Source organism: Asterias rubens, chromosome 12 (assembly GCF_902459465.1).
Source record: "Asterias rubens chromosome 12, eAstRub1.3, whole genome shotgun sequence".
Classification (NCBI taxonomy): Eukaryota; Metazoa; Echinodermata; class Asteroidea; order Forcipulatida; family Asteriidae; genus Asterias; species Asterias rubens.
Genome location: NC_047073.1, coordinates 13,117,137 through 13,143,750, shown reverse-complemented (window position 1 = coordinate 13,143,750; position 26,614 = coordinate 13,117,137). Strand labels below are relative to the sequence as shown.

At 39.7% G+C, this 26,614-nt stretch overlaps 2 protein-coding genes across 2 annotated transcripts; one reads left to right on the top strand and one right to left on the bottom strand.

Annotated features, from left to right (window-relative positions):
- The first annotated feature begins 206 nt into the window (after nt 1-206).
- On the top strand, nt 207-5,440 carry LOC117297777 (monocarboxylate transporter 7-like). The gene is made up of 5 exons (XM_033780925.1): nt 207-349; nt 3,076-3,230; nt 3,262-3,537; nt 4,114-4,339; nt 5,211-5,440. Exons 1-5 carry the CDS (start codon nt 334-336, stop codon nt 5,408-5,410), a joined length of 873 nt encoding a protein of 290 aa, XP_033636816.1. The 5' UTR covers nt 207-333; the 3' UTR covers nt 5,411-5,440.
- A 2,480-nt stretch (nt 5,441-7,920) lies between these two features.
- On the bottom strand, nt 7,921-25,996 carry LOC117297776 (angiopoietin-1 receptor-like). Its single transcript, XM_033780924.1, has 27 exons — nt 25,882-25,996; nt 23,126-23,233; nt 22,247-22,336; nt 21,278-21,526; nt 20,623-20,934; nt 20,255-20,512; nt 19,745-19,879; nt 19,248-19,403; nt 18,401-18,496; nt 17,386-17,670; nt 16,996-17,222; nt 16,612-16,681; nt 16,198-16,304; nt 15,874-16,075; nt 14,755-14,857; nt 14,175-14,418; nt 13,672-13,711; nt 12,914-13,098; nt 11,810-12,026; nt 10,853-10,963; nt 10,288-10,475; nt 9,802-9,909; nt 9,385-9,458; nt 9,147-9,187; nt 8,752-8,848; nt 8,261-8,366; nt 7,921-8,011 (listed from the first exon to the last, which is right to left on the bottom strand). The coding sequence occupies exons 1-27, from the start codon at nt 25,994-25,996 to the stop codon at nt 7,931-7,933; spliced, it is 4,005 nt and encodes a 1,334-aa protein (XP_033636815.1). The 3' UTR covers nt 7,921-7,930.
- Between the last annotated feature and the right edge of the window lie 618 nt (nt 25,997-26,614).

The window sequence follows — 26,614 nt, the reverse complement described above, 5'->3', positions numbered from 1 at the left end:
ATTAGATTAAGGCCGTGTCCGAAACGGCAACTTCGGCTACAGCTACGGCTAGATCGCGCGCGTCTGCCTATTCTTCAACACTGGTAGACGCGCTGATCTAGACGTAGCTGTAGCCGAAGTCGTCGTTTCGGACACGGCCTAATTAGAAGCCATTTTGTGTCCAAAACAAACGCGCGGGACCCGACTAACGTGGACTACACCGCGAATTAAACATGTAGGATGCGACGTCCCACGATGACCCGGTTACCTCGCGCACACGAACAAAATCCATCGTTTTGTATCGAGTAAAAACAGAGATTCTTCTTCAGTTTTGAGCAGATCAGCAGGGAAACAATGTTCTGCCATTCAGGTAGTGATATAAAATCGTTTAACCTTCCACCCAGGATCTTTGTACGTTAAAGTTGTATGCATGTGAAAAGTTTGTTATGATACTAACTGAACTCATGCTGAGTCAGTCGGCGACTGTGTAAACACAATACAATACAGTGACAAATGTGGACCATGTCATTTCTGAAATTCTTAACTCTTGAATATTTAATAACTGTTTACATAAGAATGTACAGGACAAAACACTGGGAAGAAGAATGCCTCAGTTTGTTCATGGTGGTACTGAGTGATGGAGCATGAAGGAAAGATTTTCTTCCTGGTTTGGAGCCAAACATTTGTTCAACGCCGACTCTGTCCGTGCATGGAGGAATGGTCCGTGTATCTACTGTTCACAAATGCAATGGCTAATATAAAAAAAAATTGTCAACAACAACAAAAACCAAAATGAGCCATGACTATTGTTTAACTTACATTGAGCCAGGAATGGCTCCCAGTCAAAACTGGGCCAGTGGCTCAATGTCTTTTTGTCAAAAGTTTTTAGCCATTATTGTGAACAGAGGAGCAGACATGTTTGGCTCAAACTGAGTTTTTTTTTGCAGTGAAATTTAGATTATATTCATAGTAAAAACATACATAATAGTAATACAAGTGTGGAATGTAAAGTAAGCCAATACTGTACTGTCCTCTGTAGATATAATTTTACAATATGTTTTATACTAAAAATGCAGGATTAATATAGTTGTAATAATGTAATAACACTCCTCCCAACGGCGATAGAGGAGGGTTACGTTCTTGCAACTAGATTAACATTGAAGTGGCTTAACATGATTTGTTTGGTTTGCTTTGACCTTCTGGGTATTCTCCTCACTCAAAGAACCATGGAGGTAGAACTATATAACAAAAGCCACAATGTATTTTTAAAACTTAATAACATCTATACTTTAGCTAGGCTCTAATCTAAATGCAGTCTTTATTCAGCAAATAGGCCTATGCAGTCTTCTTGTATGATGGCGAAAATAATGAAAACTTTATACGATCTACATGTCTTAGCTTGACCAAGTTTATAAAGTACATGTATCTCATTGACTAGTTGCGATGACGTTACACAACCCGTTACATAACCCGCTGTCGAGAGGACGGTGTTATTGTAACTACTCTTATCTTCAAGTACGCGCTAATCTTCCAATCAGAATCGCAGAATGGAGTGGTACTAAAAACCTATATTGCATGGCTAATATCACTACCTGCGTCTTGTGTGTTCGATGTCACGCGCCAAGTTTGCTTGAAGATAGATACGTTATCACACGCGCGCTCATGCAAATACGGAAAATCAAGCGCGTCTGCGTCCCAAGAAGCGCTATATTTGTCCGTTTTCCACTCGCGCTTGTGTGATAACTTATAATATACTGACTCAAATTAGATACTACATGTACAGTTATAGTAATAAAGGGGGCTGCATACCTGCTAAACAATTATTGTGATACTACCACCAGTGAACATGTAGTACATGTACATGTACATGTTGTTAATTTTTAATTTTGCTGCCCCGACCTAGTTGCGATTTTATAACGGTACAAACATTTAATCCTCCAATAGTCGTAACTATGGTTACGACCAATCTTTTAATGGTTGAAACAAAAGGAAATATTCACACATGACTCATCGTAAACCTCATGTTTCGACCATCCATCGGAATGAATTAGGAACCTTACAATTACCGCAACTACCCCTGAACCAAAAAAAACCTGACCTATAAGATTTCCTTTTATTTTTGTATCTTTAAAATGACCCGATCAACTAATTCTTTGAGTTTTTCAAAGCATGTGAACCAGAAAATGTATTTTGGGCTGAATGCTACATATTGGGTGTATCCAAAAAAAGGACTTCATGTATCTGAGTTCATCCCAATAAATTATTTCCCTTATAATGATGTGCTTAATGTCAAACCTCTCACATACAGATGTAACCAGTTAGTCTCCCAGTTTGAGAGAATGCTGCCTTTCATTTGATAAACACCACCATTTATTTTCAAAAATTAGTCAATCAGCATCAGATTGAACATCAGATATTCCCAAACTAGATATTCACAAAACCAAAGTACAAGAGTTATTTACAAGTGTGACATAGAATGAGAGATTTTGGATTATTGACAAAACCATTGATTTGATTAAACCACGAGAAGGGTAACTATAGGCCCATGGGACCCGGAATACTGGTCAATTCTACCGGGAAGTTTTTAGAGTGAGTCAACTTGTCGATGCATTTCGCAGCACTAAAAACGGAAAACACCCTTCTTCAATTTGTTTTGTTATACCTCGGTAACAAACTGTGAAGTTTGATTGGTCGAGAACCAATCACGTGACGTGCGTCAAAAACGCATGTTACATGGCTCGGGGGTCGGCCGGGTATGAAAAGTGATGTACCCCGGTGTACATCACCTTGATCGTTCCCAGTGTGTTGGTCGACTTCCAGCGCTGTGTATACGAAACACGGTTCGAGGGAACAGTCAGGAATTGTTTCTTGTTTGTCTGCTTATTAAACAATGAATACTCCGTCGTAATAATGTTTGAAGATAATAACAGAACTTCGAGAAGAGGAGTATTATTGTTATCAAGGTATAACAAAACAATTGTTGCACGCTGTGATTGGGGTCCATGGGTTTTGTACATCCGAGGGGGGAAATGGCACCCGAGGCGAAGCAACAATGTACCATTGCTCTGTTGATTCAAAGGATGTTTCTTTCTCCAGGTTTGTTGGCTTTCAGTCCCCTGCTCACAGTCTGCATATCAAGATACGGATGGCGGAATGCTTTGAGAATTATATCTGGTGTGATCCTGGTGTTTGGTGTAGCTTTTGGGTCAGTTCTAATTGACCCACCGACAGACGAAAATATAGAAATAATGTAAAAAAGTTAAAGCGCATCTAGGAGAGGATAAACCAGAGGTTGTTCCTTTGACCGAAGATGCATGCGTGGACATCGGTAACAATCTCCAAGTAATGATAGATAGAACTCCTGAGAATCAGAGCTTGTGTAAAGAACTTAAAGAAGAACATCATGAAGACTTGACTCGACAGAAACAACAGAAGAAATGTTGCTTCTCATCAGACCACTACGAGGTGCTGGATATGATGAAGAGTTTTGAACCCTGGGTTTGGAGCATAGGACTCACACTTTCTCTAATGGGATGGACATTTTTCATCATCAACTTCGTAAGCTGATTTTTCTAACCTCATTTTGTTATAAAGTTTAAACGTGTACATAAAGAATAATATTTTAATACTGAGTATACAGCATGCTAAGTATTACAGAGTATACAGTGCTATTAACAAACATCGGTGTATAAGTAAAAAACAAAAACTGATAATTATTTATCTTCCAGCTGATGGAAACATTTCTCTGTAGGATGTGTACTGGTATGAGCTTTATAATTGGTGAGCTTTCAGATGGAAATATTTCTCAGGATGTTCTCAACTTTAGAATCAGTGAGGTTTTAGAGGGAAATATTTCTCTGGCTGATCGGTACCGGGCACCAAGTTTTAATTTGTGGCATATTGCTTGTTACTGGGCTGGCATCCAGCTGTTGTTTGCTTATCCTGAAAATCGCGTGGAAATCTGGTTAGTAATCCTGTTTTAATTAAGGAAGAAATTTCATACTAGGCAAATTTTTGCGCTTACATGCTTTATGAAATTAGGCCCTGGTATGAACTATAAATCCACAAGCTTTTTGAACTTTTAATTTCTGATATTGTATTTTAATCTTTGTCGATTATCATCTTTGACCGTAGGCCAGTTTTATGGATGGGCGTGGTCTGAACAACGACCAGATATCCCTCGTCATTATGCTCTTCGCTGTTGGGGAAATCGTTGGCAAAGTTTCGATCGCTGCCATTGGGGACAATCTTCCATTCCAGCGTATTTACGTCCTTGCTGCGTCCATGCTTCTCGGTACAGCTGCGTTGTCTTTCATGGCGTTTGTTTATACGTTGGAGCAGATGATAGCATTAGCAGTGGGTAAGAACAGGCTGGGAAGACTGGTCCAAATTCTTAATATTGAGTAAACTTAGTTATTAGACAAGAAAATATTGTGTTCCCTTGAATTTGTTTTTTTAAAGCCATTATACACTATTAGTACAGAAACAAAAATAAAAGTTCGCAGATTTACAAATAATTTACAGGGTTTACAGAAGGCAATGGTGAAAGACTTCTCTTTTGAAATATTACGCCGTGAAATGTTTTACTTTTTGAGAAAACATTAAAACAATATAAATTCTCGAATGAGAATTACGGATTTATTTTAAACACATGTCATGACACGGCAAAACGTGCGGATACAAGGGTGGGTTTTCCCGTTATTTTCTCCAGACTCCGATGACCGATTGAGCCTAAATTTTCACAGGTTTGTTATTTTATATCTAAGTTGTGATACACGAAGTGTGGGCCCTAGACAATACTGTTTACCGAAAGTGTCCAATGGCTTTAACCGAAGTAATAGTTTGTATCCTTTAAATATTGTGTATTGTCATCTGAACCGATTGGCATAGATTTACAACAGGGTGCCTTCTTGTATTGTAGCTTGTACTTACAGCACATGCACGCACATTTCATATAGAAATGTGACCCCACTTTAACCCTGTTTACAAAATGGCTTCAGCTAGCTGAAGTATATTTTTATTGTTTGAGCGAGAAATTACCTCTTTCTTAAAAACTACGTTACTTCATCAGAGGTAGCCGTTTCTCACAATGTTTTATTCTCTGATTATCAACATCTATCCATTGCTCGTTACCAAGTAAATTGTTATGCTGTCAAGTTGTTTTGACTAATAACCAATAGTGTCCAAACACAAACAATAATGATTGCTCGGTTTTTATTTTTCATTTATAGCGTCCGGGTTAATAAGATCTCTCCTGTATGGTAGCTCAAATGCTATCACAGCAGATCTGTTTGCCGATAAGTACAGCAGCAATGGTGTGACGATACTGGGAATGTTTCCTTTTGGTCTAGGCATGTTACTCGGCACCCCACTGTCCGGTAAGAATAGTAGACTTTCTGGGACGATAGGTGGCAGCAGACCTACCGGGTAAATCCATTGTTCTCAGAATAATGCGCTGGCAGTGAACACTTTATCACTCAAAATAATTAATAGCATAAAACCTTACTTGGTGACGAGTTATTGGGAGAGGTTGATGGTATACAAAATTGTGAGAAACGGCTCCCTCTGAAGTGACATAGTTTTCGAGAAAGAGGTAATTTTCCACAAATTTGATTTCGAGACCTCATATTTAGAAATTATTCCACGTCTATTGTGCGCGTACCAAGTAGTGCAAAAAGGTCTGTGGAAATCTACCCGGTAAGTCTGCTGCCACCTAGCGTTGGGAAGTCTCCCATTAAAATCGCCGTAGTGAAAATTCCAGGGCTAAGAATCTGTGTACAGACCTCTCCTTTGTTGATAAACAAAGTAATTCGGTTGGCATGGTCAGCCGAATGGAAGGAAGCAAACAAATCTGGGAAAGAAAGAAATTAATGGCACAGCGAGATCGTATACACACCACTGGGAACGAGGTTGAAGGCAAAAGTGCGTACGGCATTTTTTGTCAAAGTAGGGATTTCCACGCGTGAATTAGTGAAGAGCGGGAAATAATGATCGAATGCCTAAAGCCTCATAATAACCACTCGGCCCCTTTTAAAGCAAAGCTTGGTTTTGGATAAACTATTTAGTAGAAAACGCGAGCTTTCCCTGTAACAAAAATAATGATACATTAATAAATTAATAAATATAACAAAAAATTCAACACAAAAATCGCAACCAGGGAACCCATGAGCCAAACTGTGGTTTCAACAAAATTGAAAATGTTTTAATATCACGCACCCTGCTTTTGTGATGTGTTTTTGACAGTAATTTCGTCTAACCTTGTAAGATTGTATGTTTGTTTTACACCCAGCTATCTGTTTTTGCTTAAAGGCTTTTATGATTGCTTTATATTCTACTTGTTAACTGTTTGTATACAGCGCGCCCTTAGGTATAGCATGGAGGAATTTTTTTCCTCCATGGGTATAAAGCGGTTGTAAAACTGAAGGCTACCCTGTATAAATATAAATACAATACCATCCCACTATCCACACACACATACTTAATAAAGTCTGCAAATCCATTGCACATTAATGATTTAATAACAGTGTCAACAAAACAATTATTTGATTTGATTTGATTTGATTTTGACAGGAGGATTGTATGACATCACAGGTAACTACATTCTCAGTCTTGTAGTCATCGGCGCCATCTTTGTTTGCTGTTCAATGTTTTATCTGGCCATACCAATACGAAGGCGGCTACGAGCGCGTGGTGTGTGCTGTAAAGCAACGACAACCCCTGTTCGGTTATGAGATGGAATAATGATAAGGCTAGCCATCAGAAGTCACATGTGTATTTATGTGTGCTGAAGTTTCCTGCGAACATTAACACCCATCATACGCCTGAACGAAAGCACACATTATAACGTAAATATCCCTGGTGAGGAGTCTTCCCTTGTTCTTTCCTTTTGTAAAACAACGTCAACTACTGCTCTGTAATGTGATGGAATAAATTACCAAAGATCGACCATCAAAATTCACCTGTGCATCCATGGCGCTGAAGACTCCTGCCAAAAACTGATCCTTCGGAAAAGGGAACAATAGAACAATAGGAAGTACCCACCGCTCTGTGATGTGTGTGGGTTTCTGTTTAAAGTATAAAAACACTAAAATACGTTGGGTGTATTTTTACGTTTTTTTTATATTAACATTGAAGGCTCAATAGGAGAATTACTTCGCAATATTATACTGTCATCATATTTTAAGTATATTCCTGTTACCATGGCAGCTGGACACTTGCTACACATTTGGTTTTATTGAGCGAACTTTTTGTATGCTGAACAGATTTGTGAAGCTTTGTGAAATAAACTGTTTGTTTATTAATGTTATGAAATAGTGGTCTAATGTATTCCCATGTGGTGCTGAATGGTGGTTAAGCTTAGATTACCTCTCTAGATTACATCTAGACAACAGAAACAATAACTTTATTTATGACGAAAAGCGGTAAAAGTCTCTCAATGCTGGTTGATGCATTGTGTGAAAATTTGTTAACAATAAAAAGTGATGAATATTCTTATAATATTAATATCCTTTAGGAGCTGGGCATAACAAAAAAAAAAAAAAAAAAAAAAACACAGCATAAACATGTCATTTCCATCAGTCCCTTCGCAATTCATCCCACAAAGCATGCACCAATGATTCATTTTACAAGAGCAGTCATTTTGACTTGGGAAGCATAGACCAATTTCCTTGGTCGCCATTGGTGATTTAAAATGTGCATATACGTGAAGTGACGTTATTGGCTGAGAGTTGCGCGCTGCGCGCGTACGCATGCGTGCACCTTTCGATTGTTCCCATTAAAGAAGGCGGTCAATGACATCTAAAAATGCAACTTGAAGGTGCATTCGTTGTAAAATCTTTAATGACCTCAAGGCGTTGTTCCTCCTGAAAAAGGCGTAGTTTTTGTACTGCTATGAAAGGGGAGGGGGAGAAGGCGGGGCCCTTCGGAAGAGGAGGCGGTGTGCTCCACTTAATTATCTGTCGTCCAGTTCCGGATCGATGAAGCTGAATTCCTCATAGATAGTTGGCGATGAGATGGGAGGAGGTGATTTTGACTATTCAGACAAAATGAAAACATAGTGAAAGATTTGTAATGCTTGGTAAATTTGTGCGTTGTGGAAGGACAGCACTATGATTATTATTATATATAAACTTTGTTTTAAATCACACAAAATTCTCCGTAACAACAACCCTATCCCTAGCGCACATTGGGCCGGGTGAGTTCGGTTAGCTTTCCTGGGTCGACCCGGTCTGCCCCGGAACTCATTATTACTATTACAAAACCGAAAGCAATGCTAACTTACGTTTGTTTCTGATTCAGTGATCAACTGCTGAAGATCTTTGCCGATATCTTCAAAGCTCGGTCGATCCTTTGGTTGTAACTGCCAGCACTTTAACATCAAATCATACCTGACCATTTTATACAAAGAAGGGAAAACAAACCATAGATTACTGGTTATTATTACATTTCTTTTTACACACATTAAACTAAACACAATTTTATGGCAACCTTTAATTGTTAAAGTTTGTGAGCTTTATTGCGGTATATTTTAGTGTAAAGAAAACCCTCAGAATGTTTCCATTTGCACTCAATGTTCTTAATAATTAGACTTATGTTAGATAACTCAGACCAGAGCGCCGAAAAGAGGCTTGTTTAAGAGAAATGTAAACTGCAGTTTTTTTATGAGACACAAGTGCCCCCTAAAAAAATTGTGCACATCGTATGCCCCCTCAAATGTCATCACATAGTTTCAACAAAAAAAAACACAAGTTTTCTAAATTAAAATTCTCTTACAGTTTGTCTGAACAGTTTTCCGGCTTGGGCAAACGGTAGCCATTCATTAATTGACTAGCAAGGTGTTTGCTCTCTGTGTCGGGATAGGGCGTTCCACCTGGTCAACAAATATTCAATAAACAATAAGACAACATTTATATGTAAACCAATTCAATTCCATTGGTCCTATAAATGGAGGAAATTCATCTTGAATACATGCAATACAGAACAAATTAATAACACACAATCATAAATACACTTCTGGAAATAAATAATATTGATTTATATTTTAATCATTTATACACCGATGTGTGTATAGGCACTGTGCACTCAATACTGCCAAAGTTCGGTGGAAAAACAATTACAGTTTAAAATTACTTTTTTTTTCTCGAATGAAAATCAATATCGATACATACCAAACGTTACTATCTCCCACAGCAAGATCCCAAACGACCAACTGCAAGAACAAATATTATGAGATTTTACCAATAATTGTTTGCTGTTAGCCTTTGCTAATAAAACTATAAAAAAGAAGTACGTCCATAAAATATTAATCAGAGTAAATTTATTATTTAAACAGATCAATTATACTTGCCGTATTTATATCAGTACAACAAAATTAATGTCTGACAAGTTCTGTTGAATTGAACTTACACGTCACTCCTACACACGTGAATGTTGAGTGTCAATGATTCAATGGCCAACCATCGGGTCGCAATCCGTCGATCCTGAAAACCACAAACATTGGAAGTAAAACCGACCATGAAATATGAATTGTCGAACCGAAAATCTCTCTTGAATGTTTATTCATAAACATCTCAGACAGTTTCGCTATTCCTATTGGTGGAATGACGTTAAACAATATAGCTAAACAATAGTATATAAATAAAACAAAAATATATAAATCTTTCTAATGGTAATAGCTTCTAAGATTTAATGACAAACATGTTTTCTTTTAAACCTACACAATATTGTGACGTCTTATTGTTCATTTCTCTCAACTTTTAGCAGAAGTTAGATTAAAAATTAAAATAGAAAACGAGAATGACTACGTAGAAATGATATTGTTACCGATTGCTGTGTGTGTCTGTCTCCATCGGCAAGTCCCAAATCAGCGATTTTAGCAGTCATGTCTGTTCCAAGAAGAATATTCCCGGCACAAAGATCTCGATGAATGATCTGCAAAAAGGAAAAAACATTTCTGTGGTTAAACTGGTGTTTGAATGTGTTTTGGAAACTATTGAGATTAGCTGCATCAGTTAATCCGTTGTTCTTTGAAACTATACGTGCGCCACGTGGCTTCAATTATCTCCTTTGTTGGTATACATAGACTAACTATTTTCCCTCCATCTTCTGTGCTTATTGTTTTGCTTTAATATATCTACGTAATGTTTTGTTCTTGATAAAAGTAGTTTCATTTGTGTTGACTTTCCCTCCATCTTCTGTGCTAAAGTTGTTTTGCTTTATATCTATGTCATGTTTTGTTGAATGTCTTGAGAAGAGAAGTATGCAAAAAATGTTGACTTGAATTGAATTTATAAATACAAAAGTACCTACCCCACTTTTGGACAAGTGCTCCATCCCTTTGGCCACATCAACACCGAATTGGAGCAAGTTTGAGGAGGTCAGTGGGCGGTCGCCCTCTTTGTTCGACTGTTGTCGTCTGAGCTGAATAAGACGACGACTCCGCAAGAATGTACGGAGAATACCTTTAGCTAGATACTCAGTCGCCACGTACAAAGCGCCTGGATTCAAATGATTGTTTGCAAGAAGATGTAGTTATTAATACAGACATGAACGGACCAAGTCTTCCAAGGCTCGAGGGGGACCGTGCTCCGCTGGCCTCCATGAGCAGTCCCCTAAAAAGACCCCCGACTCAGTACTTTGCCGTTCTCTTGGAAGACCGTTTCTGCAGGAAGTCCGTTTTTGTTTTGTTATGTTTGCTGGAATTCAACCTCGTCTCCAAAATTCAATTGCACATCACTGACAGGTCAGGTTGCTTAGTTTTTGTTCCCAATATGAAAGGAACTGTGTCTCTGCATTCGCAATACTAGCTACAACCTTCAGCGAGGTACTTCTATAAAATTGACGGGGATCGACTATTCAGTAGGCCTATTCTTACCGTCATTGGAGCATGCACCCAACATGGCGACAATATTCGGGTGTGGTCCAATCATTCTCATGGTCAGAAACTCCCTCACTAGGACATCAATTGCGTTCTTAGGAACGTCATCTTTATCGTAATGTAGAATCAAATAGAATGTGATTAGGATCAAAACACAAAATCGTTTCATTCATATTTTTTAAGATACTTACGTCATATGTTTATATAGATCCCTTGCTTTGTCCCCCATTTTTGATGAAACACGTATGACTGAAAAGACCATTGGCCGAGAGTCGTGCGCAGTGCGTACACGTGAACGTTTTTTTTTTTTTTTTACTTTTACTTCAAAGACCCTTGGTGGTCAATTACGTCATGTGCTATCCATCTAGAACTCCCGCAGGGAGCAGTGGACCATTGAGAATCTATGTTATTTTATGGACTAGGTTAATAATAACAATAATAATAACAAATTCTTATATAGCGCATTTCACAATAAACCGTATCAATGCGCTTTACATTATTCGAAAGGTTCGAAAGCTTTTTTGAAAAACGATGATGTAACTACCCATAGCTTGGATTTAAGAAGGGTAAACTTACCGACATTTTTTTTTAAATAAAAATTGATTGCCTTTTCAATAATAAAAATAAACTATAGTAAGTCAAAATCAGTTTCCCCCGTAGACTTATGATTATGGAGGAACTACCAATTTACTGTCGTTAAACCATGTTAAACTGGCTCTTCCCAAATCGGAGGCTTCATAACAATGGATTAAACTGGCCCCTTTGAATGGACGTAGAGTAGTAATGTAGATTGAATTGAACTGAACAAAAAACGATGCATACTGGGGATCCCACCAAGATGGAGTAAGGCATACATCAACATCGTGTCCATGTACACTACCCCCTTGTCGCCCCCCTAGTAAAGCAACAACGGCAAGCGAGATCAAAACACATCTGGGGGTAGAGTCAACTTACCTTTGAGATTTTTGATTGCTGCCTGTGTGATCTTTCCCTTGATCTTCACACTGCCCCTGCGCACTACGGTGAAGCGGCCCTTGCCAACAATGAAGGACCTATCTATGGTTAGGTCTTCCCAGGCTATGTCACATTTAGCTGTCCAGAGACTACTATCAGAGCAGGGTTGTAACTCAATACTCGCGGAGTCCACTTTCCGGACAAATTGAGAGGCGACCTGTGACAGAGTGGTAAGAAGGATTAACATTCTTCCTTGTTAAGATTGTAAAACTCTGCGCATGCGTTGTTTAAGATGAATCTTCTTAATCTAAAAGTTTCGCAGTCATTCCACACCATTATAGGCACGATTTGAAACTTTGCATGGTGAAAATAAGGTTTGCAGTGATCGACATCATGTTGTAGGAGTTGAAACTGTTTGTGGTGGGAAAACTATCTTGAAACTAGAGTTTGCAGTTACACAGGTTGCAGCTATGAGAGCAGGGGCACTTCTGAAAAGATCAACCGGGCCGGGGCACGTTGTCACTTCTAATTGGGCTTAACATGGTTATCCCCTTCACAGTCTGTAAGGATATGCATCCACTAGGAGCCTAGCTGGTGCAGCAGAATGCTACATTTGCAACTGTACTTATATAGTTGAGTGCTTTTCTCGGGGCACAAGTGTCATGGCCGGGATTTGAACCCACACTCTGCTGCTGACAAAACAAGAACTTGGCTCCGGTGAACTAGACGGCTCGGCCACAACACGCCATGCCACCGCCCAAATATCTTCGGTAGAAACTCACTGGCAACAAGTAAATCCCCAATATTTTTTTTATGGAAGTCGCCAGACACGAAGGCTTGACGGCCTCTTTAAGGTGTGGGCTACAAACCAACTGTTTTTCCAAGGGCCGTTGCCACCTACTCCTGGGGCTGCAACAGGGTTTATCCCCTTTACAGTCCATACGGATGTAGGCTTGGGTATCATCCATCAGAAGCCATGGTTGGTAGATCAGAATGCACTACTATACCCCAAACTGCTGCACACAAACAGTTCGATTTCGAACAATTATGAAATTGTTCAGAGATATCAGAGATATCATATTCAGCAATTGGTTTATACATTACCCGTCCGTCAGCCACCGTGTTCAACGAAGGACGAGAGCGGTTCCTCCTGTAGAGTAGACTGACAACGATTACACTGATGCTAAGCAATAAGACACCGACCCCAAACACGATGACTAAAACAATGAGGGCAGTGTTAACACCTCCTCTTCCTCCTCCTCTGCCGTCACAAGACTCAACCCCTTGAACTTCAGAAAAGTTAAACACGAAAACTTAACTTTAATTCAATAAAATGTTTGAAGAATGAGTATGTGTGACGTGTGTGCGGCACCTAAATGTAGCCCGAGCCCTAAATGTAGCCTGACCTAAATGTATCCCCAAACATGTACCTAAATGTAGTAGTGCACTTTGTATTTTATCAATTTTAAAGACAGTAGACTATTTTGGTAGTTGTCAAAGACTAGTCTTCACAGTTGGTGTACCTCAACATATGCATAAAATTACAAACCTGTGCAATTTTTGAGCTCAATCGGTCGTCGAAGTTGCGAGATAATAATGAAAGAAAAAACACCCTTGTCACACGAAGTTGTGTGCTTTCTGATGCTTGATTTCGAGACCTCAAATTCTAAACTTGAGGTCTCGAAATCAAATTAGTGGAAAATTACTTCTTTCTCGAAAACTACGTCATTTCAGAGGGAGCTGTTTCTCTTGTAATCAAGAAAGGTTTTATGATGATAATTATTTTGAATAATTACCAATAGTGTCCACTGCCTTTAATGCGGAAAAAGAGTGAATGAAAACTGCACAACATTATGGCTTACCTGTGATAGAAACTGGCTCTGAATATGTAACGGAAACCTCCTAACGTAGAGTGAAATAAAACATACGTTAATTACCGTTAACTGATGTGATGTTCAATCGATCGAACAGAGGAATCGAAAAGGTAGGTGGAAAGTTGGTATCTCCAAAAAAGATTCCCATGGACCTTGACACACGAAGCAACTTATACAGACAACTTGAAGTCAACCAATTAATTGCAGTGCATGCTGCAGGCTGTACGACTTTCATAGCATTATTTCTCAAACATGTCTAACGACCCCCAATAAATAGTAACAACTATGTGAACATTCAAATGTGAATGGTGAATTCTCTTCTTGGAGATTGCCTGGAAATGGTTGCTGTTAATTGCATCGTGATATGTTAGGTTGCCCTTAAGTTATACAAATGTGTGTAGATGTAAACGGATATGTGATGCTTGAACAGAAACCGAAAAGGTAGGTGGAAAGTTACTATCGCCAAAAGAGAGTCCTGCATGGTTACGTACCGTGCCATTGCCTTTGCTAAACGCTCCAACACGAATCTCATAGTCGGTGTTCATGGCTAATGGAGCGTTGTAGTAACCTCCGTACGTCTCTCCATCACCCACTACAAACCCCTCCGGTACAGATTGCTTGAGGAACTCGGCTGCTATGTAATCATACGGAGAGTCTACATAATGTAGCGACTGTACGACATCTCTCTTGGTCGCGGATGGGGAGGCTGTCTTCTTGACATGAACTACGTAGGAGCTAAGAGAGAGTAACAAACTTTTTGGGATAAACACCGTGTGTAGATGAGTTGATAACTCATGCCTTTTTAACATGTTTGTGTGTAACTTGTAACCGAATATAGGTTAATTGGTTATGTCATCATCATGTGAAGCACTTTGAACCATTAAAAATACATACTCCTTGTAATGGATGTTCAGAAAGCCATAGCCTATTAGACTCGTCCGAAGTCTGTGATTGTGGTTGTTTTCAGGCTACCCGTAGGAGCTTCTATGCGCGGCTGGTGCAGAGAAATAACCGCGATCTCAGACTTGAAGTCTGGTGGCTAGTCTATCGGATATTGTACCAAATGCTTACACAATGTATGCGTCGTCGAATCTGTCCGTGTTGAGACTTATGGTGACTGTAGAGAGAGTAGATACATCTGGGTACGTTATCGGAGGAAGAGGCGCAGGAGGATCTGTGAATCAATGTGGAGATGAAATAAAGATACCAAGACAAAGAACAAGGCCCAATTTGATAGAGCTGCTTAAGCACACAAAGTAGCTTAGCACAAAAAAAGTTACGTTTTCCATATCATAATAAGGCTACAAACCAAACTACCGTGTCGTATGTACAATTTGTAACTGGTATCCTGCTCATTTCTGCTAAGCAGAACATTGAAGCTGCTTATAAGCAGTGCAAATTGCTTAAAAACATTTTTTTTACTGCTTAAGCAGCTCTACGAAATTGAGCCCAGGTAGAGATGTAGTCACCTTGTTCACAAAACGGATGACAATTCCTCTGCATTGTCCGGCATGCAAGTTAGATGAATGGAAGTTTTACATGTATCTTAATTTCAAAAATAATTTCTGCTGAACAAAGTTTGAGAAGGGCCTGTTTCTTCACTGTATAATCTCGTGTTCAATGTTGAGTTTTCCTTCAATGAGTTGTGTACAAAGCAAGCAGGAAATCCACTGCTTCATTTCGCAAAGAGCTAATGATCTTTAGTTCGTGTACCAAATTGATGAGAAAGGTTTGATGACATAATAATTATCACCATGCTGATATTGAGAGATTATCTTAACGATGAAATCCCCCACCTGGCTCCGTAGCTCTTTTGACATGCTATAATGCAATAATGTATATTTTTATGACTGTATCAGAGTCTTTAGAACCTCAACCTGTTCTAGGTCCGACTTCAGTAATGACATTATCACTCACTCATTTTTTTTAACTTCATTTTTTCTTACTTGTTCTCTCTATTATTTCCGATCCTTCGGGGTCAGATTCAAAACAACATTTGGTCTAGTATTCGAACCGCCTCTAGCTACCGGGAACATTTCGGTGGTCTAGTTGGTATGACACTGCGCAAAAACGCACATCGTTGTAAAATATAAAACCAAAGGTTATCCCCGATGCAATTTTCCATCTATTAAACCAGCCTTTAACCTGTCAGATTCAAAACAATGATATTTTAGCCTGTATAATTGTTACCGAGATGAGGTCTCGTGTACACTTGCAGGACTGCAGCACCTTCCGCAGAGTCTTCAGCCAGTACCGAGACTCTTATCTCATACTTCGTGCCTGGTTCAAGACCGCCTAGACTGTACGGTACGACCTCTACCTCAGCTCCAAGATACTCATCCGGTGTTGTGTAACTAGGCTGGTGTGGTTTCTCTAGAGCTTTGTACGCCACCTATTCAAAAGTAAAAGTATCATCCAAATGGTTTGACTCTCTTGTGATTAATCACCGGCCCTCGGGGCTCAAGAGAGGTTCACTAATTGCCCAATTGTTGGTCAATACGTGTATGTATTTACCATGTAGCTTCGTATTTGGCCTTGGATATTTGACGTTAGATCCCACTGGAGGGTAACTGTTCTGTCTGTTCGATCCATCGAGTGAAGATTCGTTACAAACTCAAAAGCTGTACAGAGGGAAAAACATAAGTCAAACTTAAAACAGCTTACTAAACCTTGCTTTAATATTACTATAAATCATAAGTTAACTACTTATTCATATTTATCAACAACTGAAACGTCGACAAGGAATAATTTACACAAACAAAAATACAATTGATAACGGGCACCTCACTGTTGCCCTGAGGCATTTAGCTCCCGACAAGGCTAATAAAACAATACACAAATATTCAATAAAATTATGAAAAATAATTGTTTTGGTTGTTAAGCAATTCAAGTCTTCATATTGAGTGTTCACTGTAATTTGTTTTATACCTTCACTTTGGGTTGTTCCATTGATGACGTCACTCCAAGGACCTGCCCCTACAGACGTCTTAGCTCGCACCTGTGGACAGATTTGGTTTATAAATTAGTTTTATAAATTTTCGTTTTCTTAACAAGAAAACTGCGGGGCAACAGCTGCAACATATTTTCGGCTGATAAACATTTACGCTTAGCAAGATATATCTACGCTAAGTAAGTGACTCTCTTCCCAGCTTGGGCTGTTGGAACTTTAATGTTAGCTTCTCGCTGAATATCATTGTTTGAGGTGCTTTAAGCCCTGGTTAATTTACGCTCGTCACATTTTACAGGACTCGTTTTCTTAATTATTACTTATCGATTGTTATATTCAATATATTATTATCGATTACCAAGTACCTGTATGGAGTAAGTGGAACCGATTGGTAGATTAATGATTTGATAAATCAAATTGCTCCCAGGTTGAATATCAGTGAGGACCGTTGTTGGCGATGAAACGTCGACTCTCCAAAAGGTGATGTCGTAGTTGATAATGATCCCATTCGGTGTATTGGGCTCGATCCATTCAACAATCAGGGCAGATCTGTAGGCAGTCGTTATGGTGACGTTCAAGGGCGCGGTAGGCTCTAAAGAAGACCAAGTTGGGAAAGAAATCTTCAAGTTTTACTCATTGAGGTTACTAGGGTGAACCGGAAATTAGTTGAAATGGTATTTTAAGCTCTTCGTCAGTTGTACCCATTTGTTGGTCATTTCGACATAATTGTCGAGTCTATCACGAGTCCATCTTACCTGACTCATCGGTCCTTACAGTAACACCATCTCCATACGGTCCAGGCCCCTCACTAGTGTTGCCTGCAACGTGCACTAGGTACTCAGTAAACGGCTCCAAACCAGAGACGAGCACAGATTCTTCAGTGTTATTTATGTATTGTTCACCAACAATCACGAGACTAGAAGCTGTGTCAGTGACATTCACGAAGTAGCCGATGGTGAAGCAGCGATCCGGTAGCCATGTTGCGGACAGTTGACGCGGTCCCTGTGACGTCACTGCAAGACTCACAACCAAACTCTCCCCTGAAATTGTAAAACATCGAGGTGTGCTAGTGAACCAAAAACGAAGAACCGTTTGAAATAACGGTATGAGAAAACTGTTTTATCATTGTGAGTAAAATATGTGACCATAATCGTATAATGGATCTGTCTTTTTAATTTGCGTAACTTTGTATGTGACGTGCTTACCACAGAACAACTGATATGGCTATCTTTAGGAAAATAAGACTTCATTACATTTCAAGCGCACAAAAGCGGCCGTCGAGATTATACTATTACGTGTACAGTGTTAATTAAAACAAGCGTTATGGTATCATGTTGTCCATCAGATGTTGTTTGTTGTTTGTAAATTATGTTGCTATAATAATGTGAGTTTTCTCTGTCCTTACTTGAGCACAGGCAGCTGGATCCGAAGTATGGTGACGCACAACCCTCTAAGGAAAGCGAGAAAACACAGCAAAAATAAAACACACATAAAATAGTTTATTTTTATTTTTATAACAAACACGTACATGAAACAGTATCCTGATTCATTAAAATATTGTTTTCCCCAAAAAGTAAGAACTAATAAACGCACCTTTCAGGAAAATTACGGTGTAAAAAAACGTCTGCCGGTTATTGGTGAATCCCTAAAAACAGTTAGTAATCTGAGTTTAACCATCATTCATATTGAAACACAGCTGTGGATATTATCTATTATGATTGGTATTACAGAAAGGGTTGACCCGAAACCACTAAACCATGACATACTCACCTCCACTGCATTGGCCCGTGTCTTTAAGACATGTTTGTCCGTCTACACATCGGCATGTTTGCTTGCAGTCAACACCATACGTCCCTTCATCACATTCTTTTTTTAGACGAAACCAGAGAACATTGAAATAGATAATTAGGTGTGTGTATGATAAACACTGCATACTATGTGCTTTTCTAGTCCTATGCGGGGACAACTCCAAAGAAACATCGGTTGAGATTCGAACCCAACACCTTCTACTTGATCTCTGAGCTCATCCAACGCGCATTCATTCAAAACCACGTGTGCGCAAGTAAACATGGAGTCAAGGCATATTTTATATAGGGTGCGTTCGTTTAGCTTCCCTGGGTCGACCTCGGTGTGTGGCGTTTTTTTTTCTAAGACGAACGTGGGTAATTATCTGCACACGTTTGTCCTGGAAAAAAAACACGCCACACACCGGGGTCGACCCAGGGAAGCTAAACGAACGCTCCCAAAGTAGTGCAAAGCCCTGAAGGGGGGGGGGGGGGGGGGGGGGGAGTCATAGCCATTGATAACCTAGATTGGACCAATTCATTTATCGAAGAGGGAGATCAGGTTCCAGAGTGTTTTTATTATTAGAAGAACTGGAAAATATTTTCACTCATATACTTCTTGCACAAAATTGAACAGCTATACAGACATACCAGATATAACAGAGGCATCTAATCTTTGTAGCAGGCTATCTGACCGCCTGTGTTAGGCTCTGGTATTTCAAAACCCCTGTCGATCAACTTTAAGACATACTGGGGGAGTAGTTAGTGGAACCTTCATACATTTTTGTAACTTTTAAACTTTCACAAAACATTTCGCTGCAATGAATCCTCACCCGGCATGCAGTCAAGTCCTTTATACCCTGCAGCACACGAGCACCCGTACGGGTCACGGAGACAAAACAGACGGCCTTGACAGTCGGTGTGGTGTGGGTCGATGTTGTCAGAGCAACTTCTCTCGGCATTCTTGCCAAAGACATGACGACCATGACCTGATTCAAAAACACCAGAAATAGATTAAAAAGTAGGAGAGCCCAGCAGTGTTTTCCCTACATTTCGATTTTTTTTGTGAACACAAGCTCGAATCCCACCTCACTGACTGGAGCTTTGTATGTAGAATGGGTTTCCTACATTGTAAACCTGAACACTGAACATGTATTTTTCTTCTTCACAATTAATATCCATTCTGCTATGGAAGCTTGCGTTGTTGGATATGTAATGAAATAAATATTTGATAAATAATCAGTGTGCAATATTTTGATGCACGAAAATGTGTTTTTTCTTTGTTTTAAGAAACTGGACAATCAATTTCCTTTTGAGAAGCCCTACTTACTTTGTTCGCAGTTTTCTCCACTGAAGCCCGGAGCGCAGACGCATGTTCCAGTGACGTCATCACAAACACCACCATTATGACATTGAGTGCAAAAAAGCGAGCAAGATGGCGGCCCCCACATTCCAGCTGCACAGCCTTTTTTCGAGAAAAAAATACAAACAATGAAGTCTATCCCGAGCCCAAGGCTAATCAGGTTGGGTTTTTTTTGATACCCGGTTTCATTGACATTAAACGACTGAGATAATTTGACTTCCCTGGACAAGATGCTAGTTCGTCGCAGTTTACTTCCCAACTCTTACCTCTATCACTTGTACTCCTGTGTGGAGAGGAGACCGCTCTCGCGACCGATCAGGCCAGGATTTGAACCTACATTCTGCAAATTAAAAAACTTGAGTCTCTCGCCCTAGATCGCTCGGCCCGCCTGTTTGATTACTATCACATAAATAAGTTCATTCTACCAGATGCAACAAGCTCGAGAACTTTAATTAAACAAATGTAAAAGATTCCAACCTCGCACTATGAGTCTCATTATGCCGTGACGTTGTTGATCTTCTTGGCCGTCCACGAAACAGCTATATATCCCTTCATCTGATTGGACAACACTTGGAATAGACACCGTGAGCTGATTATTCCATGCATCTATTGCATCTCCATTATGCTTCCACCTGTAGGTAGTGTTTGAAGTCTTGTTGAGCATCTGAAGGGAAACCGCCTCTCCAATGCTTGTCGTTAGGGTCCGATATACCGGAACAGTATGAACATTTGCGTCTAAAGAAAAAATTCAAAGATTATACATGTTTTGGGGAGGCTTTTTAACTCGGGCAAGAAATATCACATATTGTGAACTTTAAAGTATACCTAGAAATGAATTAACAAACCATCATTCGGGAGGATAATCGCCTGTATTCGAGTCGTGCTTTGATTTTTCGAAGCTTCGGAGTAGAAGACACCGACCCTGTCGTTTCCATCCAGATCCGGCAAAAGAAGCAACCTCGTCGCGCGACCGTAGTAAATGTCATCGACCTGGCTGGATTGCCCCGGTAGTCCGCTCTGATTTCCTCCGGTCGTCAACTGTCTACCGAATGACACGTTAGCAGTGATGTCCCTACATCCTTTGTATGCACCGATGACAATCTCACCTTGGCCCACTACAGGCGGGTGGATGACAACAGTGAAGTCCAACCCTTCCTCTGCATGCAAGAAGTCCATTAGAAACGTCAGTCTTGTTATGATATTATACGGAACCATCATGTATTTTGTTCACGAGGTTATTATAACAAAAAAAGCTTAACATTTTCAGGGTCAGAATTGACCCGGATTCCCGGTCCTATGAAACCCGACTCACTTCTGAGTCAGTAATCCGTATGACGCGGATTATGTGTCCAAGATGATCCAATAATCCGGGTTGATCCTGACTTGGGATTTGGTTTGGGGTGAGCGAGTATGGGGGCTTAGTAGAGCCACTCAACTTTTCTCAAAAACAGTTCATTTGTCACCGATTATTTCGAAGATCTGACAGATGCAAAAGTTTACCTGTTACTTCAGCTTCCGTGTCTGTATCAAGGAGTTCGTCTACCATGACTTCTGCCATTGCTACAATCTTGATGGAGGTCTTATCATGATTGACGCTGACATAACGAGCCGTGACGAGCGGACTGGGCACGAACGGCAACAATGCTCCCAAGCCGGACGCGTTGATTGATACACGAGGGCCGATAAACCGGTTGAGGTAGTGGTCTGTGCTGAAGCCTGCCCTCACTGTAGCTTGGTCGAGTCTGTTAGCTGCAAATACAAAGTAGATGGTTATGAGTTGTCTTGACTTTCGATATTAACCCATGAATAAGGAATGGTGTGGAATTACAAAGTCAGTTGCAAAGACCTTTTGTCAGAGAAGAAAACACCCTCACTTTGAGCAGTAAATATTGTTCTTATAATTTATTTCGAGAAAGTAACGACACCGTAAGAAAAGTATTTTCTTTTATTTTGTGGAATTGCTGTGTTGTCATCAAATGCTGTTTTTTCCCAAAGTTACCCACATTTCGATTACATGAAATTAACAAAGTGGATGAACAGGAAATGGGCGCGGTGAGCCTGGGAACACATTCACATAAGTCAAGTAGTAAGACTGCAAAACTTGTAATGATAAGGTTTTAAGTTCAAATCCTACAAGCTATAACTGCTGATTTCACAATGACTAATCTAAGTATTGTTGATTTTGTGCAATTCATAATTATAGACGTTAAACCAATGTTTTTCATTGGCGTTAGGCTGTTGCCAGCTTGGTTTTGATATCCCCCTTGTGGGAGTTTGCCGAGTTCCGAATTATAATTTTTGTACATTTCATAATGTTTGTGTATTCCTAAATTTTCGGAACGTACACACCTACTATAATACCTCTAACCTGAAAGAAAACAAAAACCCACAATGACTCTAAACGTGACTGGTGACGTCTGTATTCTCTACACCTAAAGGAATTGGGCTTAAACGTCAACATAAACTTACCGCAACAGTCAACTCTTACTTTCAGAGATATTTGTTTCAAGCAGTAGGCTTCACCAAGGTCAACTCTCCACCATGGTTTAACTTCAGCCACTGGGGGGAAAGGAAAAGTTAAGACATGGTGAAGGAACGTAGTATCAGAGTAACACAGCACATTGGTGATGATTACGTGATAGTGTGGTGAAGATTGTTAATAAAACATAAGGGGTGGTAAAAGAGGGTGGTCAAGTTCGCGATGGTGATAAAGGTGTGGTGAAGATGTTCGGAGTTCCCAATGTTCCGAACACCATGTTCCGAAAACCATCTCGTGTTTTAAACGTAATGGTTAGGGTCATCAGGGTCAGGGTCAGGGTCATTGGATCGGGGTAACTGCTAGGATCAAAACAGATCACTCGGGGTGTCGGCAGATGTAGGTGTGTATGCAGAAATTGTACTGGTGATGTAGATCATAGATGTAGTGAAGATGTTGATTATCGTTATTATGGTGTTGTGTTGAAGACGGTATTTAAAATTGCTTTGCACATGGTAGTGTAGATCTTTTGTGATAATAGTTGTGGTGAAAATGATAAATTGTAAATGGGTGTAGTAAAGATGGTGTACTGTAAACTAAAAGGGGGGTGGTGAAGATGGTGTAGGGTAAATGGGTTGTGGTGAATATACTGTAAATGGGGCATGGTGAATATGGTGTATTGTTTAAATTGGTTGTGGTGAAAATGGTGTAGGCCTACTGTAAATCAGGTGTGGTGAAGATGTTGGCGATGAAGATCGTGAATATTCCTTTTTTTTTTTTACAAACGCCCCAAGCCTCGGTTTATTAGCAGTTAATTTATTAAATCGTACACAACTTCTGTAGGTTAACCTATATAATTATAAAAAGTATACCTGTAACCGAAATTGAGTTCTGACCCCCGTCGATAGCGTGTTTTGCAATGTACCCGCCGTTGGTTGAACTCTGCTCAGCCTGCTTGTCTCTCAAGTCAAGGGCTCCACCTTCGTATTAAAAAGAGACACAATTTATTATTCGGTTGCAAAATAAATATAGTTTATATTAGGCCTATCCTGCCTATAGCTGCACATAGTATAGTGACAGACATTGTTTTGTCTCCTTACCTGTTTACCTGTTTACCTGTAGATTCGGGCTCTGCATAATGAAGGCTAAATGAAGCATTATAAAACGCCCATCCATATTCACACAAAACTTACTGCAAAAGTACTGAATGCAATGGAAGTAGCAAAGTTAAATGTGAGAGCAGAAGTGAACGTGACTTTATGATCTGTGCAACATTTTTTCCCCAATATTTGTTTACTCTTGTAATCACAGTTTGTTGTGCTGCCAGTTGGTAAAAAAAAAATGAATGAATGAATATTTGATTTTTGTTTATTGTTAGAATACTTACATTGTCTGATCAGCAACAACAAGCAGGCGAGAGTCCAAACCAAATTAATCCTTTGACGATATGTCCAATGTTTGTCCATATATTCCTTTAATTGTTGGGAATATTTCCACAACTACATTGCTATTATTTGCGTCATCCAAAAGGACTGAAAACTTTTATTGAAACGACTAATTCTAAGATGCACAACAGACTACTTTGCAGACTAATAGTTTTCAATACTAATATGGTACACCAGTAAAAATTAACAAAAAACTGCAGTTGGAGTTGTTGATTTATGATGTCTCCCTGTATTTTCGTGTAAAACCAAGCTTGAAGTTTGTTGTTTTTAACGCGCCTAAGCATACACGATAAAGGAATCATAGATATAGAATGAAAGGAATTTACTACTTTGGGCGCGCGCGTTCCGAGAAGACGGGCGCAGAGCACAATCCGTCCCTCACGTGCGCGGACGGACGGAAATTGCGTCTTTTTCAAACTCACGAAAGCGCGCGCGCTCAAAGTGGTCAATCAAGATGGCTCAATTTTGGCGCGTTAAAAACATGGAACAAACTTCAAGCTTGGTTTTTACGCGAAAATAAGGGAGACATCGTAAACTAACTCAAAACAAAAATGATTTTTTTTTTTAAATCAACCCTAATTATTCTGAAAATGTAGTATTTTCTGCATCGTAGAATTAGTGGTTTCAATCAAAGTTCTCAGCCATAAGGATGACGTAAATAAAAGAAATGTAATTGTGTAAGTCTTCCCAACAATTGAATGAATAGATGGACAAACATATGACGAGTCTTCGAAGGATTAGTTTGGTTTGGATTCTCGCCTGCTTGTTGTTTCTGGGAGTTAGACAATGTAAGTGACAAGTTTTATAACAATAAACAAAGCGTGCAAACAGCCATAAAGCCACGTTATAACGAGGCAAAACTATGTGCAATAAACAGCATTACTAGTTTCCATCGAGATTTATTTTGTGATGTCGTGGCCGTGGAAGTGTCGTGGCCGAGCGGTAAAGAGCACTAAATCAGCTGAGTGTGTGGCCCCATGTGTTGTGTAACGCATGTAAAAGAACCCAGTGCACTTATCGAAAAGATAAGGGGTTTGCCCCGGTGTTCCTGGTTGTGGCTGCTGAATGCACCTTGTAAACCATTATATTATACGGTGCTAAATAATTATAAGACTTCGATGTTATTATTGACATTTCAATTGGTCATTTGTTTCAAATTGAGAATCGAGTTAAATCCTGTCTACATAATAATACACAACAATACGGGCCTACATGTACTGTACCTAATACACAGTGCACACTACAGACGCCCCGAAAGTAAGGATTCCATATCTGTCTTTTGATTGGCCTGATGTAATGTTTGTCAGCTCCACCATCAATCACCTCAGACCAATCAAATCACTTTGAAAGCTTACGTCACTGCCGTTTATCCAATGAAATTATTGTGTCCAATGAAATCGCTGGAAATCACTGGTAATGCCAAAGACAGGGGACCAGTTTACTTTTTTTTACACTTAAGGCCGTGTCCGAAACGGCGACTTCGGCTACAGCTACGGCTAGATCGCGCGCGTCTGCCTATTCTTTAACACTGGTAGACGCGCTGATCTAGACGTAGCTGTAGCCGAAGTCGTCGTTTCGGACACGGCCTCAATTGCATGGCTAGCTACAGTGGCTAGCCATCTGAGTTCTGAGCAGACGATAACGATAATGTGCATATCATTATTCACACGACACATTCCTAAGCACAGCTGCACCATTCAACAGTGTTATGCAAATGAGAAGCTTTTGTAGCGCCCAAATTTGAAGCACTTTTGTCACATGAACTGCACGGTCATTATTATAATGATGGCCGCAGCGAACTGGAACAACAGGATTATGGCTGCAAATTCTTGCATCTTGCTTTGGATTTGTACATCGTGTGTCTGACTAGGAATGTAGGAGCAGACAGTGGCACATTCACGAGGAACTTTGTAGATAATTATTGGACTAATATCGGGAGCTTTTCATTGCAGTATTAATGATCTAAAGAAGACTTGTTGGAGGGACACTAACTTTTTGGAGAGTGACATTTTGCTACACGTATGGAAGTGTGTTATATAACACACACAACTGCTGCAGTAGGCGTACAACTAGAACAGTTTCATGGTTAAGCCATTCCTTTTAACAAGTTCCAAGAATGAGTTAGCTCTCATACTTCAAACATGGAGGCAGACACATTCTACCTCCATGTTCAAACTACAAACAGGACAACAACATAACTTTGGTGTTGAGTACACGACTGAAGACAGACCGGCAGTCAACAGCTGTATAGCTCCCGAACAGTGAGTTCTCGTCGTTCGGCCAAGCTTCAAGAGACATTATGGGACTCCAGGGACTATTTCGTGAACTTTGCAAGAAGAACTCTGAGCTGACGACTCTCATTCTCACGAGGCTGAGCCCGGAGATGGGAGTTAAAAATCTATGGATATGTGGTATGTGAACGTACATTATAGAGTCGTCGCCGGATTAAGGTGAGGACAAAAAATTGCCGTATCTAATTTTTTAAAGTTCACTTGCGCGATATTCACCTCTTCGATATAAAATTTGTTTTACTTCATTATGAGGCAACACAACAATAGAAAATACATGGTCCTATATTTTCCCCCTGAACAACCATTAATTTGTCTGTAAAACCATTGCCGTTTTTGAAAATATATCTTATGTTTCCAGTGGTATGCTTCTTCTTGTATCTTTGCTATTATTTTGGTGAATGGCACAGGTAGGTCTATTGCCCTGTATCTAATCGTAACACTATAACGCTTAGGTAAATCTGTCAGTACACACACACCAGGGCCAAATTTCATAGAGCTGCTTAAGCAAAGAATTCTGCTTAAGCAAAATAACCCATGCTTAGTAAAATCAGAATACCGGCCAAGACCCCACTCAATTGTTATGCTAACAATAGCTCAATACCAGTCACAAGCAATGTATTTGGCA